This window comes from Frieseomelitta varia, unplaced genomic scaffold (assembly GCF_011392965.1).
Source record: "Frieseomelitta varia isolate USP_RPSP 00005682 unplaced genomic scaffold, Fvar_1.2 scaffold_157, whole genome shotgun sequence".
NCBI lineage: Eukaryota > Metazoa > Arthropoda > Insecta > Hymenoptera > Apidae > Frieseomelitta > Frieseomelitta varia.
Window position 1 is genome coordinate 677311 of NW_025109272.1, and position 24397 is coordinate 701707.

General features: G+C 34.4%; 1 protein-coding gene across 1 annotated transcript in view; it reads left to right on the forward strand.

Moving 5' to 3' along the window:
- Window positions 1-1236: 1236 nt before the first annotated feature.
- LOC122536712 (GATA zinc finger domain-containing protein 14-like) overlaps window positions 1237-24397 on the forward strand; it is a gene marked incomplete at its 3' end in the record, with an annotated part of 31614 nt that continues 8453 nt past the window's right edge. Inside the window, exons 1-2 of the mRNA XM_043669292.1 lie at window positions 1237-1413; window positions 16578-16709. Of these exons, the coding sequence (XP_043525227.1) occupies window positions 1374-1413; window positions 16578-16709 (172 nt within the window). The remainder of the gene's footprint in view (window positions 1414-16577; window positions 16710-24397) is intronic.

Below are 24397 nucleotides of genomic sequence, written 5' to 3' on the forward strand. Positions count from 1 at the left end.
CATACTGTTATGAGAAGACTTATGGTACGCGAAGGTACGCAAATATTTGCTTGCACGAGCACGATATCAGCCCGTTCCAAACAAGCCGTAGAAACAATTCGCACGATTTGCACGCTGACGCATGTCTCGGTTTTATCGCTTCGAGTGCCATATATTTTTCCGTAGAATATTCCTCCGACACTGTTTCAAGCTTGAAATGATGATTCTAGAACGATGGATATATGTACGTGTGTGAATTCTGTTGAATTATGAAACTAAACGGTACATCGTGTGATACTTTCCTCATTTTTTTTTTGGTTTCTTAAATCTTGCGTAACGAACTGTTTCTATTTATTTCTATAACATGGTCGACTTGCTTCTATTTAAGTAAGATTTTCCTTCTTCATATAATCATGTTCCTTGCTATTCATGTTTCATATTTAAAAAATTCACAAAATTACTATTCGCCATGAGACTTAAGACTAATGTTTTAAATTGTACCTTGATTAGATATATCAGATGTTTTTATGATCTCAGATAAGCATAATGTACAGATATACTTTTTGTTGGATTTTCTTCTAACTTTACTCGCATTTAACTTACATTCTTAAGAGTCTTCCATTTGTTGCAATATTATTTTCTAAATACAAGTTCGAATTTTATTTTTGAATTTTCTACAGACAATTTGGCTCGTTTACTTCCTGATTACTATTGTAAATTTTTAATCTTCCTGAAAAATCTCTTAAAGATTTGACTGAGAAACTGATTGCATAATGTAATAAAGATCTCATTAAGTGATCCAAATTTTTTTTACATTTTTTTCGAAGCTTGGAATAAAAAAAAAAAAATTGTGGACACGAGCTCCTCAATCTTTTTTATGGGCAATGCGATAACTTGCTTATCGAAGGTTAATAATTATGGACGTAACGATTTAAAAACAATGAATACTTGAAGCGAGCAAGTAAATTTCAAACACACACTCGCAGATATTTCGTGCATTTGTACAAACTTTCGGAAGTTCGTACAAATTTCCTACGAAACGATTCTCGATCGAAAACAATTTCGATCACTTTCCTTTTCGCGCGAGTGTGACTCAATGCGGGACATCGGTTGGTGGACAGTATATGACGACGATGAAAGAACCGTCGCCAAAACTTTCGCCCACGTCTTTTCGTCACTGCCAGCCGTTTATTAAATACCTACGCTCGTTGTTCTATCGGATTCTCGAAGAGCAATTCGCGCACGCATTCCAGTCTTCCGTCGATGTTCGTCGAAGACGAACGAGCCTCGACTTCTCGCCGCGATGATGAAACGATTTCTCGAAAACTCGCTGCGAAACATCCGCGGATACATGAAACGTTTCCCGATCGTTGAGAGGAAGAGACGATTCAAGAATGAATGTAATACGACGCTTTTGTTCAACTCCATGCATACGTAAGTCTCTGAAGATTTGCTATCTCGAATCTCGAAAACCTAGCAATTAGGGCACTTGGGGTAAAAACGAGCAGGTTTAGGTCAGAATGGAGATAAAACAAACGAGACCGTTTCAACCGATTAGTAAGTTTTGCCTTGCCGGTCTTACAGTTTTAGTTACAATCAAAGTATCGAGTCACAATTCATTAAAAATGTACATCCTAGTTGAATTAGAGTCAAAACATCGAATCTTACTTTTGTTTTAAAATAAATCGAATCATATTTTTGTTTGATAAATATCGAATCGTCAAGAATGTATTCAGAAACGGTCCTCCTGTTTTGAAGCGAATTAAATTCTAGTCAGCTCACCGTGACCTAAACACGTTATGTTTCTACCATTACTATTATTCGAATCTACGAGCATTTGATATTGAACACTTGAACATTCACCAAATTCTATACCTGTATAAACAAATTTACAAACTCGTGAGTAAGTGAACAAAATTTATTCTTTCTTTTTAACTTGCTTTCCACGTACAGTTATCTCCTTTTCAGTATAACATCTTGTGTAAAAGTGCATAAAATACAGCCAAATAACGAATGTATATTCTGAAACTACTAGCAAGAGCGTCCGATATCGTCGTAAATCTCGACACGACTTTCGTTTTCGACGATCGTGACCGATTCATCAGGGATCGGTGGACGATTAACCGAATGGTAATTTCTTCGGTTTCGATCACGGATGAAAAGTCACGACGATCGATGGAACGTTGCAAGACGATCACGTACGGATCGTTCGCGTGGGTATACACCAGCACACCGGGTTACCACGTAACATCGAGTCATTGGATATTCATTGAGTATCACGAAGGCCGATAATGATAATCCGTTGGAAGAATGCTGCGGCCGCGGACGCCACAGTTATGCAGGGCAACCAGCCGCATGTCAATTTGTTCTCCGCTGGTCACCCGTTACTGTCTCCCCGTATCGGTGATACTTGGCATAAGATGATCGCGGAAGCGACGACGCGGCTTTGAAAAAACTCACTGTTAAATCCACAATGGCAGAGAATAGCTTTTACGCGCTGAAGTCGAGATAACAGATATTCTTAAATCTGCGGCGTGGTGGTATGAAAAAGTTGTGCTATATTTCAAGTGTTTAAACATGAATTCATGCATGATTTCATATCGTTTGGTTTCACGATTTCACAAGCATTGCTATCTTTAAATCGTGAAACTTTTTCAAATAATTAAATAAAACTGTCACATTTTTAATCAACACCAAAAAGCGGGATCCACTTTCTGTTTTAAAATTGTATGCCTCAAAGTGTTAAGTAATTTGTTATTTTTTTATCTCTCGTTATCGATTTTCACACGACGCAATGTGAACGTATAACAAAATACACGTTGGCCATCTGTAACATCATGTAACTTAAAAGTTACATATCCATGTATTCACGTTTTGAAAATTTCATTTTACCTTATTACATTTCATTGATAAATTATTACAAAAATACCATATGTGTAGTCTCATTAACAGTATTTGCTATGCAAATACCTTTTCATTTTAAAATCTTCAATTGAAGATGCTATTGCCTGCTAATGCGTCTACACTTTCCTTAAAGACTGTAACCTTAATGTATAAAGTTTATATTCTCATTTCCTCTGTTATTTTAGTTGGTTCTACGCATATAGCTGTAATAAAAACCGCAAATAAAGTTTCCAAAGTGTAAATAAAGAAGAAAAATTATTCATTTTGTCTATTACGTGGGTTTCAACATACACATTGAAGTTGTACACTAAAGATATACCAACGTACATCACCTTCGTGGAATTCGTGAGATCACGCACGTTTCAAGAATCTTATTTGAATTTTGAGAAGAGAAAATTGGAAGGTCGTGTACGCGGCGAAATTTTAAAAAGCTCGAAAGGGATGTATTTCCTTTTGCAGCAGTGAAAAATGCTAGCCATGTGGAATCTCGATAGTAGATCCGAAAGTGAAATATCAGAAGTATATGTTAAAACAAACATCATAACTGTTATAAATAAATGCACAATTTTTTTCTAAATCATAGATTTAAAATTAATGATACAGAACGTTGTATGTGTTTAAAGATTAATATTTTAAATTAATCGATTAATTCATTATAATTGACTAAAAGATAATTCTCGATGATGGGAATTTTACTTTGGTTACCGATAACTGTTGTTGACGGCGAAAAATTGATTTTTTGGTTATGACATTCGTCTGTTATCAATCATTATTATCATTACTGATAATTGATATTCATTGAAAACGTAAGAAAAATTAGTTCTAAAATTAAATTAATTAGTTCTAAATTAATATATTTTATTAGGCAATAAAACGACATGAGATCGAAGAATAAAATACAGAATATTCATCACGATATTTTTATTAACACTTGTACATATTATACATACGTAAATTAATATGTACTAAGAACTTTGCATCTAATTTTGCAAATATAAGTTTTCGTAAATTCCGTGCAGACAAAACGAATATAAACGAGTATGACGCATAAAATAAAGTTAGATTTTTATGACAAAAGTATCACGAAGCTCCTAATTCGAAACTGCACATACACGTACGAGAGGAACAACGAATGTACACAACGAATCTATATATGCAGCGAGAGTCTCCATTCCCGGCGTCGTAAAATTCGAAACTCCCGCTTTCTTCTCCTCAGACAGCTTATTTCATCACGAAGTAAAAGCTACAAGAGGTGTCACCAGCACCGGTTATGAGAGCAGACAGCTTTACGATCTCGGAGCAAAAGCCAGTTCAATCTACCGAGAGATCGTTAACATAGCTGACCGACAGAGCAAAAAGTATTTTCGAGGAAGATTTTTTAAGAGGTCGCAGAACATTTTCTGACTCTTGTTCAATTCTGACAAATTCTCTTACTCTCGCACGGAAAGTGTAACCATTAAATAAATATTTTAATGACTTTCTTGAAATTCTTACTCCTCTCATAGAAAATTAATAGATACTTGGTAGTAATTGTGAATGATTACTGAGAATTTCAGCTATACAGAAACGTAAGTTCTTTATATTTTTATATTGCAGGTACGGTGACTCATGAAAGTATTCGAATGTTTTCTAGACTAAAACTGTATTTCATTAACACTGTAATAAGAGATGACTATTACGAAACCAATCTGAAAATATATGTAGAGAAGGTATTGCAGACATGCATTTTCTAAAAGATTACACTACATCTTATAATAATAATAAATAATCATCTTAAACATATAATAACTATTATGTAGTTTCACATAAATTATGTTGTGTTAAATATCTTTTAATATTTTTAGATTTGTTTCAACATCGGCCAGTATAATCGTAATAATTTTAGTTCTATCACAATATTAATAGAATTTCAGAACGTTTCGTATATTCCTAAAAGATATCTACAAATACAGTTAAACTATATATTTATTAGAATAAGTAATACTATATATACTATATATTTATAATATATAATTATACTATATATTTATAATGTATAATACTATATATTTATTTATTACTATACATTTAGAGTAAGAATTGGAATTTAGTTGATATCTAATTAAATTGATCTTTGTCAGTTAAATTTTTGAATTTATTTGAAACTTGATCAATATGGTGATAATAATTGTTCGTAAAATGTTCCTGCAAGTGTTTGAACACTTTTGTGAGCAACTGTATCTTCCGCATTATCATATCTCCTCATATTCAGCAGGCAAATTGCTCCCGAATTGACCGAAACCGTCGATCAATTTGTCGCGTTGATATCATGTCGTTACATTATTAAACTTTCCAGGGAGAGTACAGTCAGAAGTTGACGTAACGCGCCTAATTGACACAGTTTTTGATACAACAGATACACGCTAGTTACACTGGGTCAACGTTCGTTTCTTATTAACGACGATTAACACTTGTGCATAAACGTTTACAAATGACGTCACTATCACCGTACGCGGAACGATCGTACAATGATTTCCTCGATCGGGGTTACGCCGACGATCGTCACGTTGGAGAAAATTTTTTACTGTCGTCCACACACATTTTCTTCAAATCTATAAATGAAACGACCATGACTTCGAGCTATCATATCTAATTTTATATTTTTGTAAAGATGATTGAAATGAAAAGATTTAGATAGAAATAATTAACTTTTAATTTGTACTAAATTGTTAATTAATTTGCAAGTTATGAAAGTTGTATTACTTATTAAATAACCAATTAACCTATTGAATATTTCACATACTTTTCCACGTTATTTGTAATTATGCCCGTTTTTGCAACGCCGGGTTTTTCAAAAGCGGATAAAAATCCTAATCATAGCCTATGTATCTACTTGCATATTCATGTCCCTATTCTAGCAGTCGTAGTTTCAAAGCGTTTTTCTCGTTTCTTTTACTTAGCTGCTGTGTTTCGTAATTAGTAGTCGCATTATCGATGATTAATTACCCATGTAACAAGGACACGAAGAAACTGTATTTCCGCGACGTGTTCTTCGCAGAAACTGACAGTGGAAAGGAAAGTAAATTTTTCATAGAAAGATAATCGCCGTGCTGACGTGAAAGTCTTTAGTAAGAAATGCTTGAAAGAAATTAAACAACTTATCGTAGAGTAACGCTGATACTGTATTTTACGACCGATTTAACCTTGTATACTTAATTACGTAGTTGAATATTACCTGCGGCGAGAGTAATCGATTGAAAATTATTTGATCATACTTTGACATTTTCCAAACAAGACTTTTTGAGGAAATCTTTATTCTTGGAACTACCAAAATGATCAATAATTTTATTGTGTTACAACAATGTATTTTTAGAGATTTTAATGATCTTTTTCTAAAGTACCATTTTTTTACTTTTAATTCTATTTTAATGTTTTTTGTTTTAAAATACTATTTCCCATTTCTTGCACTTTGATTTCTTTAGCACGATTATTATATTTTAAATGTTGTCCTAGTGTTAACAAATTTACGTTAAATTTTTGAAAACGAAAGAATTTTACGATTTCAATATGAAAATTGAATTGAAAATGAGAAAAGCGAGTTTGTTCAATCACAAATGATAGTTTTGGGAACCATCGAGGCAAATTTCAAGTTTTCAATTTGTTCAACGTGACATAAAAATTGAAGAGCATACACCAATGCGAGTATTAAAAAGTAACGAAGTCTCGGAAGGTTTGCAGGTGAATAATTTAATTGGAATGCAGAGGGAGAAAGAGAGAGAGAGAGAAAAAGAGATGAAATACGAAGCACGGGACGATAGGAATGACATTTCCTGCCTTGTGCGAGCAGGATGCGGGTTCATACGAGCGCTTGTACGGGTTCGGTGTTATAATGAGGTCAAGGCGTTCAATTATCTGTTGAAGACATCGTTGTGTCCCAAATATCGAGGTTAAATTCGGTAAATCCAGCTTGATGATACATCATAGACGTTTGTACTTTTGTTAAGAAAACTAAAAGTATTATCAGTCGTTAACATACTGATTTCAAACAAATTTATAATTTTCAGATTGTAATTAAAAAAAAAATAAAACTTCGGCAGAACATTATATCGTTATAGAAAGCATCTTGCAAGTTTTGTAAATTTTTTTTCATATTATGTGCATTTTTTGCACCTTCAAATTTCTTACAAATGCATGAAAATCCGCAGTGTATTTATTGAAAATTTTATCACTATAAATCATTCTAGAACTGCTGAGTTTCGTGAATTTTTATACGTAATTAGAATTTTTGAGTAACTTTCTTGTTAATTGGCGTCATTGAACTAATTGGAAAAACGATAACAGTTTGAAGTTTGAATCATCGTAAATTTAGAAACCTTTCTGTAGGAATTCTAGAATAGATTCTTGTATCTCACAAGAAAAATTCTTCTACATTAGAGTACATTTATGTTGAAGATGCGACAAACGATGAGAACAAAGACAAGAATAAGATAAGGAAAAAGTAAAAACATGTTATATTGTTTTACGTATGCCAAGCTCTGTTCGTTGTTTAAGTATAAGCACTTCTATTGCAATCCAACAACACACAATCAGTTTCACAACCTCTTTTCTTCCACTGTGTATTCCTCATCTTCAGTTCCAAATTTAACTCTTTAACTCCGAAACTCCTTTGCTGCTCGACTCAGTCCGAATCAGTTTTCGGTAGCCTGTCGAACATGACACGCGAAATGATCGATACGGAAGAAAAAGGAAATATATTCGCCATGGTTGCTCAAGTCGCGCGATTTACGCGGAATTACGGAAAACCGCCGCGTGGTTAAGGTTCATTAAGCGGTAAAAAGCGTGGAGCAGCGTGTGAACGTGCGCGGACGCGCCGCAAGTGGGAAAGAAAAGAAAAAGAAGAAAAAGAATGTCGGTTCTTAACCAAACGTGTTCGTGTTCGTGTTCGTGTTCGTGTTCGTGTTCGCGATCTATCCGGTGCCTCTGGTAATTTCGCGGGAACAATATAAAGGGCCGGAACAAAAAGATCCCGACCACGGCCGTTTGTACTTACTCGCTGGTGTACGGCCGTGCCTCTCTGACAGATACGAGTTTATTTACAGAAACGGTTTTACTGCGAGGCGCGACGACGAGAACGCGTCAGGTACAAGTCGCATGGTCGTCCGCGTCCGGTCCTCCGCATATAGAACATCCGCTTCGCAGCGCGACACGCACACACGCGCGTCCCCGCAAGAAGATGCGCCTTTATGCGCTCACTGCTCACGCACGCACGTTTCACGCACGCCGGCTCTTTCGATCCGCTTGCTGTACCGCGACCACGACTTTTCCTGCTAATACCCTCGGTATTCTACTGTTGACGTGTTTAGTTCATTAACCCTTTAACTCGACGAATATATACTCGTTGCGAGGAAATGACCATTTTTTGATTTCATTATAATTTAACATGTTACGTGTGTATCATGTACGTATGATCGTCGATCAATCTTGTTTCTCAAACAGATTTTAAATGACTTGAATAATAACTCCTATCCTATAATATACGTTAACGATCAAAAGTTTGATCGATTACTTTTTTTTAGCAACTCGCTCGTACTATAGAATGATTTATATAAGAATTTTTAATAACTTTGTTATCTTCTAATATCGGAACATGCTTGTAACATCAATTGTATAGACATGTTCCTGTCAAAATATGCAGAAATATTTAACATATATAGCAAAATATTAAACTAAGTACAAAATACGAATGTATCTAAACTTTTAGCCAATTCTGTATATCCTACGGATATTCTACAATATCTCTTTCATTTCAATAATATTGTATAGTATATGATGTACATAATTTTTGTCGTAAAATTTCACAAAAATATTAAAAGCAGACTGCCTAGTGGCAATGAAATATACATATATAGCCTGTGGAAGATTCATCAGACGTAATCGATTCTTCTGAATATGGCAGTCGCTTAATAAGGAATTCATTGGACGTAATCATTGACCAAGCGACACACGTTGCTATATCGAGATATTTCACCTCGATAGTACTCTCGATTGCCTTTCTAGCGACTCGTGTACTACAAGATAGTCGAATGGTGATCCATATGAGAATTACTTTCAATGTTCGTTATTATAGCGTTAGTTTTTTAAATAATGTATATTAAATTATCCTACGACTGAAGTATTATTTAGCCACACCTTTATGTTATTTTTAATTCAGTATAATTGTCGTTAATTTCTATAACCAAACGTTTGTTTATTTACGAGAGAAAAGATAAAAAATAAATCAGTTAATTATTAAAAATAATCAGTAACTATTTGAATCATAAATTTTTAACAAATGAATCATAAATTTTTAACAAATTTAAGATCTTGCTAATAATCGTCATTTGATATTTTATTAATATCTCAAAAATAAACTAAATAAAAATCACTATTGAAAATTGTTCCGTTATTTAATCCGATCCGAAAATTAATTTTTATCTTAGACATTCCCCTTCGTTTGATGACTCGATTTACGCTACGCTTAATTAATTTCATATTATACCCTGCGTGATTAATGCTCCTTTTGTTCATAATTCATCTTCTATCAATAAAGAGGTTCTCGTGATTAATGATCAAATCAAGTTCAAGCCCGAACTTCAAACCTGAGAATATCTATCAATTCCATATCCAGGCATCGTTACAAACTGCGAAAAATGAATATTTCTTTTAATGTGTTTGCTAAACACGTGGTGTCCATTAACGTGTCATCAACGTACCTAATGATTACACAAATATACGATTCAAAAATATACTTTATATCAATGATTGAAATTTGGTAATCGTCGAGTCCGTTGAAAGTGATATTTCAATCATGTTGAGTGATTACGATGCCTTTTTCGTGCTCAAAAGATTCGAACAATTCGAACCATACTACTTTTGTATATCTGTGACAAGAACTTGCAAAATCCAGCTATATAATATTAAGTTTACATAATGCAACGAGCACGGAGCTGGATCCTAAGGACTTAAATCAAACTAAATCTCAACTCCATCAGTCCCTCTACCTTTGTCCCTCACTGTAAATATACTCCTACGTTTAAACATAAAATATTTCGTATTACGAATACCGCGAATACCAATATCGCTCGTGCATCGCGCGGCACGTTAATTAACCATAACTCGACCTTCGCGTTTTTCTCAGAACGACGGCTGAAAAGCTGACAGAAAATAAGCGATTCATCGCTGCGGCCGATGCATGCTCGCATTTTACATTTAATCGAGGAGACAGCCGACGCGTAGGCGCGACACTTTCAGTCGCCTTCCACGTTCCTGCTGCAAAAGGAGACGGTCGTGGCAAAAAGCGAGCAGCAGCGAGTTGGCCCAGCAAAAGGAGACCTCGGCAACCGACCGAAGAAGAAGAAGAAGAAGAAGAAGAAGAAGAAGAAGAAACCCAACAAGCAGACGCCGTCTGCGCCGTCTATGCTCTGCGCTGCCTCTTGAAAACGTTCGCACGGAACAAGTGTTACGACGATGAGATAACAACCACTCTTGGTCTTGATTATAAGTGGAATTCCTGCTTTCGTTTTCGAGCTTTTCAGAATTTTTCAAATGGATATCACTAGACTAGAAATCGATTAATAAGTTCAAACTAATGGTAATGAATATTCATGCAAAATTTATACGACTTTTCTAGACGACAATTGAACACTACGAGTGCTCACTGAAAATTATCGAAAGACTAGAAGTTTGTGAGGAATAAACTTACGTATATCTTTTGAAACTTATGTGGATATATATATTTATTCGACATACTTTAATGTGTCATCGGTTATCCTCGTTGAATTTCCAACGAGTAAACTAGTTATTTTAAGATTATCTCTAGGGGACTCTAATGTAGACTAAACAATCGAATGATTAGAGAATGATTAGAGAAATACAATCTGAGCAGAGATATTGAGCACTAACTATTATAATGAGTATCATAGAGCAACTTGACCATTGAACGAACGTCCCTCATATCATAAAAATTAGCGTTCGCTTTTTGAAATTTTTTATACACATGGAAATTTATAGATTTCTTACAATTTGTATAGTATTACATTTCTTTTATTCAATGATATCTTCACAGTGTTCGAGATAACTTTTGTTTTTTTATATTTAAAAAATACATTAAGTACATTAATTTGTACTGTGAGATACGTTTAATGGATCTATGATGAATTTCTTTTTATAATTACATTGTTTAAATACCCCTTTAATGAAAAATGTATGAATACGAGATTCTCGAAAACTGTCTGTTTTGTTTATGCATTGAATAGAAGACAACAAAAAATGAACAACTGTTCTGATTTTAGTTAAGATATTCAGAGTATTGAAAGAACAGTCAGGCCATCAAAAAATACAAATGAAGTGCTGGATTCTTCAAAAGAGAATTGACGTTCTTTCACAGGACATTAAATATTCATTCGTTGGATAAATGAACATGTTTTGTGTATTTTTTAATATTATATATACTCAGTGCTTCTTTGCAATTTATTTTAAATTTCTATAGTAAAATTCAGTAGTCTAGTAATAAAGCACAATGTTGATAGCATTTTTATCGACCTTGCGGTGATTTCGGTAAAATCGATTAGTTTCGTGTGGCGATGGAATTTTCACAGGGACGATAAGCACAAAGATAACGTTGGTATTTTGTTTAGTTTGTTATTCAGTTGAAGGAGATTAATTTCGAGATTAATTGATTTTCCTTTCTCGAGAGTGATTCATGATGTTTAGTAGAGGAACACTATTTACGAGTAGTTGTATCAACTATTAACGTATCACGTTAGAGATACCTACTATGGAATTTACGATGGAATTTCATTACATTTCAATTTAAAATATCGAATCGAAATTAAAATTAAATCAATGTTTAAAATATAGAAGATAAAATGCAAGGATCCATTTTATGAGACTTTTAATCACTTGAAAACATATCACGAATTAATTCGTACTCAATTTATTTCATACATAAAATGTTCTTTGTCACTTTTGTTGTTCGAATTACACGAAATCAGTATTCGATTCACGCAACTAATTGTTCTTCTTCCAACTATAATCGGACTTGAATTTGTTGTAAAACAATCTTCTAAACATACTAAATCTTATTAAATAATTTAAAAAATCAATGATTTGCTGACGTAAATCGGTCTTTAAGTGATTGAATGATGTTTAGCTGTGTTAAAGTAGATTGTATTCAGCCTTGTGGCTTTATCGACTTTCGAGGGTTGAAATAAAACCGACTTGGACAAAGCGTCGCACGGAAGGAGGCCGGGTTCGCGTGATGAGATAATTTCGTCCTCGGTTGAAGTCACCTGCAAACGAGCAGGTGTGTCCTTCGAGTAAAGGAATTTGAAGAGTTTAACGTGGAACTGAAATTGTCCAACACCTGTTCTGCCCTGGCTATTTTTAAGTTACAACAACTGCAAGATAACTTCTGTATCCTGGCGATAATTAGAATAAGAAACTGCTGCTCGTAAAAAAAATGAGTTGCTTAGGACAATTGGCATATTTTTATTTCTCAAAGTTGCGCAGTTAACTGTTCAACTACCAAAAAATGGAAAAATATACAGTAGGTAACGAAAGTATTTGAACTCTTATCACACAAAACTTTATTATGTGCGTTGTGTCTAAACTACGGATGTTTATGGAAATTGATTTTTTCCTGTACATTATTGAAGAAGTTATTAAAAATATATATGAATATATAATATAATAAAGGTAGATATGTAGTATTAGAGAAATAGAAAAAAATCTTTTTAAATGTTATAATAAAATATTATATGCATTGCATGCATTTTAAGTTTCCCTGCAGGTAAATGCATAAAAATGCAAACATCTTGAGCATACAATAAATGTTTCATTAAATATCAATACATATTAATGGATTGCATAATAATTATTTCTGTGATTTCTCTGAAATATATGCACGTATACGTATACTTGTATTAAATACCTTGTAATTTTTATACGTGCTGTTTAATTTGTTTCAAACTTGGCCAATATAATCATGAGAGTCTCATTACATTGTTAACCTCAAAACGTTTTATTTAATGCACATAACACGTTCATAAAATGTTCCGAATACTTTTGTGAGCAACTTTATAAAACAACTGTTAACATCAATTCCAAAAATTGCGATTGCTTATTATTACAGGCGAGTAGGTTTCACGTGGTACTAATTACACATTCTTCCGCGATGAACGTGCCTCGAAGCTCGCGGTGATTTTGTTTTTCTTGGACAGTTTACGAGCATATTTTTCCAACGAAATACCCGTTCCTTTTTAACGCAGCCGAATTTTTCTGTCTTCTCTACTCTATCGTTGCTGTTAATACGAAAAGAACGCGTGCATACGATTTCTCTTCATACCCACAACTGTTCCAAACGATCTTGTTCCGCGTCACGTTTCAATTGCTCGTTACTCATAGAGAGAATCGCGTTTCCAACGTCGAAAGCGTTCGTTAGGTCTCGCGGAACGCGACAACCGAGCTTTCAGAATCGATCGAACGCCTGCCGATGAAATCGTCCTCAAAAAGTACGAAGCGAAAGTTTTTCGATTTGGCTTTTTCGCGTCAAAGTGAATTCGAAGGTAGCTCTCAACTCTTTCGGTCCGTTCGTTTACTTGGGAAAAGAGGTCAGCCGAGTTAAAAAGAGCCACTCTTCCGAGTTCCGTTTATTCGAAAATAGTAAGGAATTAACTCGTACGATTAAAAATAGTCCACTGTTGACTCTACGCGGAATGCACGCCGTTTTCGTCTTCCCTCTCTTCTCAACATTTTTTTCACCTGACATGTTTATACGTTTACACGTTTATACGTGAGATGGAGATTGTGTAAATGTCAGAAAAAATTGACTCTATCCACGATCACGTTTTCTCGTGACAATCGGGCTCTTTGATTGTCCGAGATAACATTCAGAATTCATGTGGGTTGCGCGTTCATTGATCGAATAATGATCATCGAATAAAAGACTGTCTTCTTCGAATATACGATATGAATGGTGTATTTTTTAAATGATATATTAATAGGAATCGAATGAACGTTCAATTTCTAAGAGAATCAACGACAGGTACATAGGTTAAGTACTATAGATTCTAGGCCGCTCTCAATTTTTATTCGTTCCTATTTAATTTCCAGTGTTGGTTTATATTTCACAGTACATTGTAGCTATCGTTCGATTATTTGTCACTAATTATATACAAGAATTACTAAAGCGCTACTATCATTGAAAATTAAACAATAACTGAGTAATTATTAAGAACAATATTAAATTCTCACTACCGAATATCATTCTCTCTATAGATTTTTATATAATATTCTCTATTAATGGATATTAAGAATACCTGTCGCTCGATTCTTTATTATTAATGTACAAAGCAAGAAAAAAATTTACGTAAATTCGTATATTCGTTGCTACACAAATAACGATCTGTTAGAGGCCCTCTGCAGTAATTGTGTAAATTTCAATGCCTATAATTAACTCGAAGGTTAATGAACCTGTATTGAGAACTTTAATTCCTTTCACGCGTACACGTGTGCATGTACTTTAGTGCACGTTCAAAACCGCGATTTCTAATGGAAACGCGTAGCAATTCGGTGAATCAGTTTCCGAGAATTGTCGAGGAAAATTGGCACGCAGCGATGAAGTTTTTATCAGCATGTTGTAAATTGCAAACGGAACGTAACGACAGGAACGGCTACGTGAATTCTCGACGTGAGGAAGAACCGATGGAAACGAAGTTTCACGATGGAAACTGTCGTTCTAGTTGTCGACAAACTGCCGCCGTTTATAGGGTTGTTCATCCCGTGCGAACGATCTTAACGAGTTGAAACAACTTTAATTAAGCGCATTACGCTAGGCCGCCCCGTTGAACTTTGCCTATCGCTCTGACACGGGCGAATAATGCCTTTCAGCTCGAGTTACTATTTACTCCTGAAGCATGTGTTCTACATGTGCGTATATTAATTTTAGATACAAGGTTAAAAACTGAAAACAGAAAAAGGACTTCTGTCGTAAAGCGTAAAATAACGATCCGTGGAATATCAACGTCAAGTTGCACAGAATCCTGCGCTGTCAAGACGTGGAAATTATACAGGCATCAGGATCACATTAAAAAGAAAGATCCTTTTCTCACGTTCGTAACACACGTTGTGCCTCCTCCGCACGGTGCATACCCACTAATTTATCATGACCCGTGACTCCGAGACGAGGAGAATGGGAAGAAAGAAGAAGAAGAAGAAGAAGAAGAAGAAGAAGAAGAAGAAGAAGAAGAAGGGAACGTACAGAAAAAGAATCCCGGCCATCCCGTGGAGACCGGTTTCCTCTCGTTCTTGCGTCCCTTCTTCTTCACTTATTTTTCTTATCTCGCTCCGGTAAATCGATCTCATCCCTGCACCTTGAACAAAATCGAATTCGCCGTGCCGATTGTCGCTGGCCCCTCCTTGCCCCTCGTACGAGTCTTGTAGGACACTCGGATATTTTATAAAAAAAAACAGTATCTGTTTTATCATGACCCGACTTAAATATAATTGTATTCGTATGTAGTCTGTGCAAGAATCGAAAATAATACAGCAACATTAGATAATTAAAACTGTTAATTACATAAAGATCTTAAAACCACATCAAAAATCTCTATGAATCAAAATTTAACGTATAGAGAAATTTAAGATGGATATAACCGTGACTAAATTGCAGAGTTGTATTTTCGAAAATATTAGAAAAAGATTGAACCTCTACGTTTTCACGTTGTGTGTAATTTGTCACTTCGGAATTTCCCATAAATGCACAAAGCTCGTAACTAAATTTTCGACATAAATTTTCTTTCTGGAATAAATGTATCTGGATTTTGTAAATGTGATGCCACCATTTCACGTCTGATATTTTATGTGGTTCCTTTTATATGTGTCTATCGCGAAGATTAGTGAGAGCAACTTTGTGTAATAACGGATTCGTTTTTCCATGCGACGTGACATTTATGTACCATTCGCTACATTTAGAACATTCCAATATTGTCATTGAGAAATGAAAGATACATTTTGGAATTCTACAGTTTTTGTCATATACTGCGAGCTACCACTTTTACTAACTGGAATTGATAATTTGTGATAATTAATTACAATACATATACAATAATTTAATTCCTAACTAATATCATTAGATTCATATTCTAAGGGATAAAAATTTAGCATTTACTTTGCTTTTAAATCCCTGTATTTTTAATTTCAATTTTGTTAATATAACTGAATCTAAAACGTAAAATAAACTTAAGTATCTTAAATTTTTGCAATATAATATAATTTATAGTAGTCATCTGTGACCTCGTGAACTAACACCACACTATACTGCACAATGCTACATATAATACCACTTACCGCGATCAGTTAAATATTAATTAAATTTATACAAAAAAGCGAAAACAATTCTTCACAATTTATAATTGTCAAATTCATTACAATCAGTTGTAAGTGCGCGGAGATCTAATCATCTTTGAACAACATCATCAACAAAATCGCTTTTAATCTTTTAATCCTCTATAGAGGCAAAGAAAGAAGCGTATTTAGAAACAACAGTGACGAAGCATTTGTTGGCCGAAATTAATCTGGCTGATCACCTTTGCAAAGTGAATTATAATATCGCGAAAACCCTGACAGGACCGGGGTGCGTGATTGATTTTTTTTAACGTGGATTCCTTTTGATATAGGCATGGCGACCGCCGGTCTTGAGGTGCGCGAAGCTGGACGAGCGTTGCGAGTGCAAACGGAAGCGCCGCATCTCGTTTCCATGGGAAGCGGACGTTTGTCAACGGCGGTGACCCTGCATCCTTTACCCGAAGGTAAGCCACCAAATACTTTCTTACGTTTTCCAGTTGAATCCAGGTCGATGCATGTAAACTATCGTTTATTTGGAAGATTTCATTTGATTTGAAATCGATCACTCGATACTTTTCGAGAAGCTAACCTGCCAACCTAAGAAAAGATGACTTGTCATTGATGCATTGATGTGGAATTAAGATCGGGGAAAGAGTTTAAAATGTTTTAATTGCAATAAGTGTAATATTGCTCTGCAATGGTCAAAACGTATCGAATATGATGAATTATAATTTGACTAACGTATTAATATTATAAATATATTAATCAGATTGATCAAATTATAATTGTAGAATTATTACAAAAATTTTGATTAATTATATATACAATAATTACATAATATTTCTAATTATATCATATCTAACACTAAACGTTATACTACACAGCAATAAATGTTCAGATAACGAGAATTCGGATAGAAAAAAATTCCATTATAATGGGACGAATGATCGTTAATTGCTGTTAATGATTAGATTTACTTTAATGGATTTACAAATAACTCATAAGTGGAGATATCAAGTACTAATTCTTCCTGGAATTTTGTACTTATCTACAGAATACACGCATATCTATAGAATACACATATATCTCGATCTCTTTATATATTCTATTATAAACAACAAGTAAGTATAGAAACTTTAGAATTCCAGGAAAACAGCTTCAAAGAAATTTACTATATTTGATTTCCCAGAGATATCCTCCTTTGCTCTGTTATTTGCGTACCACACACAAAGTGGAACTTCTGACACGTTCTATACCATCATTAAACTTTATCAGACGGAATTAGTACGTGTTCGAATCACGGATTAAATTTGATGAATCATTGCTCGTTACGGCTACAACGTTATCTAGCGAACGCTTGGTGGCTCAATTGTTTTCGAGATACCAACGAAAACAAAATTTTATGTCTAACGAGGAAATATACTGAACTCATATACGTTGAATTTGATGAAACTCATTTATTTGCATTATTACATAATTTATTATTTATATAATTTGGGCAATTGAAATCATATGCATATTCGTGAAAATGTTAAAAATAATATACCTAATACTTTCATATCTCAGAAGCTCTGCTGTATTAACCATCTAGATCTACCAGTTATTTGTTTCCTCTCATTTAAAACGTTGCCTTTCCAAATCTCTATGGAATTACATCTCTCTCTCTCTTCAACTGAATCGCACCTCAATTAGTAGAAACACTTTTTAAATACGATTCGTGACGTTTAAACGATCTGTCGAGCAAGAGGAAGCAGAGTTCATCAGTAACGAGATCACGAGCCACGGTATGGCCTGCAATTAGGTGGCAGACGTCGCGCAATTAACTCGGTAAAATTCATCAACGCGTAACATCGTCCGGCCGGTAGGTCTATTTATTCCTGAAATAATCGAGACACGCCGGCATTTCTCGCGGGCTAAGGGAACGGCGATGAATTTTTAAAAATACACCAGAGACGCGGCAGGAACCTAAGATATTCTCCGTGCACGTGCATCCGTGTCGAAACCGGAAAGAAGTTGACCGAACATAAATATTTGCTTTGTTCATCGAACAAATCGAACGGATAGATAGAGTAATAATAAAAAAAATGCGTTCACTCTAAAAGATGACACATTTGCTCCGGGATTTTGGTCACAAAATACCTTGATCCGTGATGATGTTTTATTTCTATCAAGAAGATTTTTATACTAGAAAATATTTCTATTAAAGAATATATATAATGTGTATTCGTATTTTACTAACATGTACAATAACATTATAATACTTTATAGTTTTAAATATATAAGAAAATTATAAGTACCTTCAATAATAAAGCCAAAATTATAATCTTGGAACCAGAGATAAATAATCGATGGTAACTTGTATTACGAAAATTTGAGATATATAAGTTAACTAATTTATATTTATGTCTACTAATTACGCTATTGAGCTATTAATTTACATGTACAAGGAAGTTATTAATAGAATTTATGCAATATTTCATGAAAAAAGAAAAGATTATGAGATACTAATAAGAGGATTAATAAAGACAAGCGTTATCGCGGAGGAAGCTGAAATTTCGTAACCAATCTTTTGTAATTTTTCAAGCGGATATGATACAATCGGTTATACACGGAAGGAATCAAAGGACGATAGAATGGTATGTAGCGATGGCAGAATCGATAGAACAAGATAACAATGACGTCGACCGTTTAATATGCGTGTTTTCCACGCATTCATATTTTTTTGAGCGTGAGACGCTTCCTATGCGATGCATGATTACATAGCTGTCGGTATGGTTGGAGGGATTCTATGTATAGTTGAAATTCCTGGAAGAGTAAATTAGTTTAAGTAGTATGAGTAAGCGATACTTTATCGCGTGTTCTAAATTACTCTGAATTAAATTTGATATTTTAGCATTAATAATCTCCGTTGGCATTCCAGAATCGTTCGTTCTTGAATCAGTTTCGAATCGTCTTTCTTCACATTTGAATTGTAGTTTCCTCTTTTGGAAAAATTAAATCTCTTTTTCGCTCGTTTTCAAGAAGAGCATCAATTCAGAAAATTAAAAATTAATGTAGTAATTTTTTGTCAAACTGCGTATTAAGGTGTCAACGAAGGGAATGTCATAACGTGTTGTAAATTTAAAAAAAGGTTCAATAGCACGAATAGCAAGAATATTTTAAGCATACCATTATTCAAAACTATCATTATCAAAAACTGACTACTATCAAGAAGCATATTACTTTACAATTTCGGAGGAGAACAGCAGTCACAGAAACAGTAAAACATATTTCTAAAGTAGGAAAGGAGATATCGTAAATTTTCGCACGTGTCAAAAGTGGCTCCGAAAATTTTGATTTGAAGATTTTGACTTATTAAAGGTGTTATGCGACGAGAAGGACAAGGTGATCGTAGATAAGAACAATTTGCAGTTGACAATTACCATAAATCATCGAATCTAGACTAGGGGGCTTGCATCGAAGTTTAGTACTTCTCAAGCGTTACAATAAAATTTATTGTTAAATAAAAACGCACGAACTTTCGGTTCGATGTATAATTTACGCTCGTATATGTTTGTGCAATGAAACGACGTAACGCCGTGTACAAAATCGATGATTACGGCTTTGAAAAAAAAAAAAAAGAAAAAGAAGTGCAACGCGACATTTTGCCGACTCCTCCAGATTGATAAGAAAACACTTTCGAGATAACGATAAATATGAGGAGAGACAAACAAATATATAGGCGGATTTAGTTGATTCTTATTATCTTTCCTTCTCCTTCCTTGGCGTATAAACTGTGGAATTTGTAGTATGGGTGTAATTTAGAATTCTCCGGCTCGTGTGCAGTCCGCGTTCCTTGCATATGTCCGTTCCTCGTTGCGCTTATTCGTTTTATCACTGCCACGAGATACTTGTACACCTGGTAAGTTGTGTATCCTTTTGAATACATTTTTGTGGCCAAATGTACACTTTTCAAACCAATAGATTGGAATTTAGAGTTTTCTCTCAACCAGTCAGATTCTATTGATATAGGAGTTAAATTTCTTTCGTTTTCTTCTTCTTCTTTTTTACAATCGTTTTGTAGAAATACTGAAATTAGATATTTCTTTTGGTCATTGTAATTAACACTGTGAACTTTTGAAATTCGAGGAATTTCGTAAAATCTAATACATAAATAGAAAGTTGTGTTCTTCGCTATTATATGTTACAAATTTTCCCCTATTTTTATTGTTTATTTTTTAACTTTGCATTTTTAAATATTCAAGCGACTCTGTGTAAAATATGTAGGAATAGAAACTTGTGTTCTTTATTGTACTATAAAGCTTGCACGAGCAAATATACCAAATTTTCAGAGCACGCGTTGTTGACAACATTTAACAGATGAAATCATTATTTAAATTTCAGTATTTTTAATTGTTTCGACAAGAACGAGAATTCGCATGAACAATCTGTAGATCACGTACGAGTCGCGTATAGTACGCGGTTTCTTCCCGTAGCCGGTGCGTCAGAAATAAATTTCGTGCGAACACGAGCGCTATGCCCAGAAACGGGAGAATTTTATTTCGTGTTTCCGGAAACATACTATTAATACCTTTCCCGAAAGCGAACGAATTCAAAGAGCGACGCACTGCGACGTTTGTAAACTTTATCAATTATTCGACTACCTGGTAAAGTGGTAGAATAAACTACTTGGTAAAGTAGAAGAACCAGACGAAAGAAAAAAGATCTTAACGCTACGTGCTATTTGTGCTGGTGCACGTTTGCGCATACAAAATAGACAAGGAAATACGAAAAAGTACTAAGAGTGAACGAGGCTAAAGAAGAAGTGGATGGAGATGATGGTAATGAAGAAAATGAAAATAACGATAGTAGACGATGATGAAGAAAATAAAATAGAAGAACTAAAAAAAAAAAAAAAAATAGAAAATAATAACTTATCTTAAAAAAAGAATCCTTAAAAAATAAAGAGAAAGTTGAAGATAATTATGATGAAGAAAATAAAATGGAGGGACTAAAAAGTCAACGACGAGAAAGAGAAAGAAGAATAAAACGAAGAAGAAAGTTGGAAAAAGTCGCAAGGAATCGCACGATGACTGTGTACATCCGCGCGTGGAAAATGTGCACGTGCATAGCCGCGTATATGATGACGCCTCTGTACGCGGTGTATAAATGGCGAAAAGGCGTTTACGCGGTCGAAGGGGAGCTAGAAGAGAGGACAGTAACCCACGAGAAACGTTCTGTCTCATAAGACGTGTTGCGTTGCACTTAAATATAGTCGGTGCATAGAGAGAAAGACAGAGAAAGCTCACGAGGTTCGGAAAAGTTCGTGCGTACGTGTCGGTGAAAGAAAGACGGAGGCAAAACGCGAGAGTGAAACGGCGAACGCAATATAAATTATTGCGTGAGTCAATTCTCAAAGTGGCGTGTATTTTCAGGTGACGTTCGTTTTTCTCGGTTGTCCTATTATTCTCTTTTAGCACGACGAGGAGCTGCCTGCTTCTATGGAAGTAGTACACTCACGGACTCGAGCGGTCGAAAGTAGCACGTCCCTTTCGGGGGCTGTTTCCTACGCGGAGAATGTTCCTTGGCTGGTTTTTCGGTTGAAATTAAATTCTAGGCAACTCCCGTGTGATATGTGTTTCAATTCGATTCGTAAACTTTGGAGACCGAATTGCTTGTACGATACAGTTTCCCATATCTGAAGCACCATTACTCGACTATGCACTCTAATACTCGAACGTTTTACTGAACATTTGTTATCTGAACAAAATATTTACTAAGAATAGATGTCTTTTCTCGTACTACGATGTGTCTTTTTTATAATTACTAGATTGTGAAGTTTTATGAGTTCGATGGGAAATTTTAAAATGCACAGAAAATGTATATAATATGGAAAAGTATCAAAAAATAACTACGGTTAATAATGGTTCTTATAACATTCGATATATTTTCAAAAATATGAATTTTTATGAAAAATCGATAGTTCAATAATTACGAACAGAACTAAAATATGAGATAGGAAATTTTGTTGAAAGACAATGTTGTGCGATCGTATGATGAATCAATGTTCCATTTATGAGCAACGAAAATGTAGACAATTTTTATGAATGTGTCCTTCGCTCTGAAACATTCGTTTGAGATGGTTTGGAGCACAAAATAGAAATACTATAAATAGAAAAGTACGAACAAGCTTCGTCAAGCTGATAAAATCTTTGTCACACGTAAAATCGTCTACCTGTAACATTCGGGGATTTCCGAACAAAAAGACTACACATAATACATAAAATACATATACCGAAGATATGTATAATATATATATAAACGTATTGTAAGAGTACTTAGTATACACGTGTGTTGAGAACTTCAATTTTCAGACAAGATTTTTAATTTCTTAATGTTAACTGTAATACATACGTGTATACATATGAACAATGACTACGATAATTAATATCTTAATACACGTTTCACGTGCTGTTTCAGTACTCTAATACGTAGAAGTTGTCGCTGAGAGGTTAAACAGCGCAGGTTTGGCCAATTAAGCCGATCGAATGTACGAATTACCGCGGCCATCAATTATCAGGAACCAATATAATCGAACCTATATATCGCACTAACTTAACCAGAAACGGAAACTTTATTGTCGATCGATGCATTTGGCAATGGCATTAATCTGATCCACCGGATAGATACCAACAAAGACTGATCTAGCCGTGATACACGCGGCCTCGCTCTCTCGTAGAATGAAACGATTGCCAGGAAGTAATCTTCCTGTTTCTCGTTTTCAGCCCGTAACTGTCCGACGTCATTGTTTGACCAGCTTTTAACACGTTCAACTAGGCTTGAGTCGCCGATGGTTTGAAGTGCCATGCCGTGTCGACGCAAGACACGTCCGCCGTGCTTCAAAACAGAGTTACACGTTTAACACTTTGAACCGTGTGCCTTTTAGGCCGTGCTGTGTTGGTTCAGTACTACAGTTAGGAGAACAGTTAAAAAACAGTGCTGACAGATGGAAATGAATTCCTTTTTTTAAAATAGAAACACTCGTGTTGGTGTTTGGTGGAATTTACCTTTTGGTGAAAACATCCAACTGATGGTTTTGGATAATTCGTAAGGAGTCTTTGTAGAATATATTACGAGTGCCAAAGACTCAAATTAGTAGTAAAGTTAACTCATGTGACAAAATACAAATAATGATTTTGGAGAATTCGGAAGAAGATAATTTGAGGAGGATCCTTGTTACAAATGTTAAAGACTCAAATTAGTAGAATTAATAATGGCTTTGAAGAAATCAGAAGAAGGTAATTTGAAGAGTTTTTATAGAAAACACTGCGAGTATCGAACATCAAATTGATTACATATTTTTCTAATAGTTCTACTTGAAAATCACAAGTTCATTATTATAAAAAAATAATATTAAGAATACACTATGACAAGAAATTTTGTCATAGGTGATTTAAATCGCAGCAAATTATACTTTATAAAACAGAAATTTCAACGTATAAATTTCTACTATCAGATGGTTTTGCAACGTTTGTATATACGGACAGCGATATCATTTTTTTTACTCTGTTTCCGGCTGGCAAATGAAAAGTCAATTTGTCTTTCATTATCAGAGAAGCAGTTTTACGTTTTCCAAGATAAAATGGATGTAGTGTACAGAATGCACGGGACAAGCAAATTGTAATCATATGCAGTAATCACGTGCAGACGAAAATATATATATATAAAATAATAAAAAAAAAAATAAAATAAAATTTCATAACCTAGGACAAAAGTTTTTCGATGAGAAAATTTCGAAATAAATGTCTATTTTAGATAAAATAATATAATATAAAAAAGAAAAAGAAAAAATGTAAAGTAGTATATCCTTGGAATAATCAAACTGGCTCTTGAAATAAATTATTGATTATTATTCCACGGCCAAAAAGAATCAATTTCATTTCTATCATTCAATGATGTCAAGTCCGATAATTAATGAAATAAAAAGTTAAACATTAATCAAGTTCTTTGGCGTTAAAATTCAGAGTGGAGTTAATTACTCTGATTTCTGAACACGGATAAAGGAGAAGCAGCAAAAAACGATTTGAAACTTCATTCATTTTTATAGATTGAAGAATTTTAGATGCAGATATTAATCACTTTCACTCAGGAAAATACTTTCAACCAAACCCTT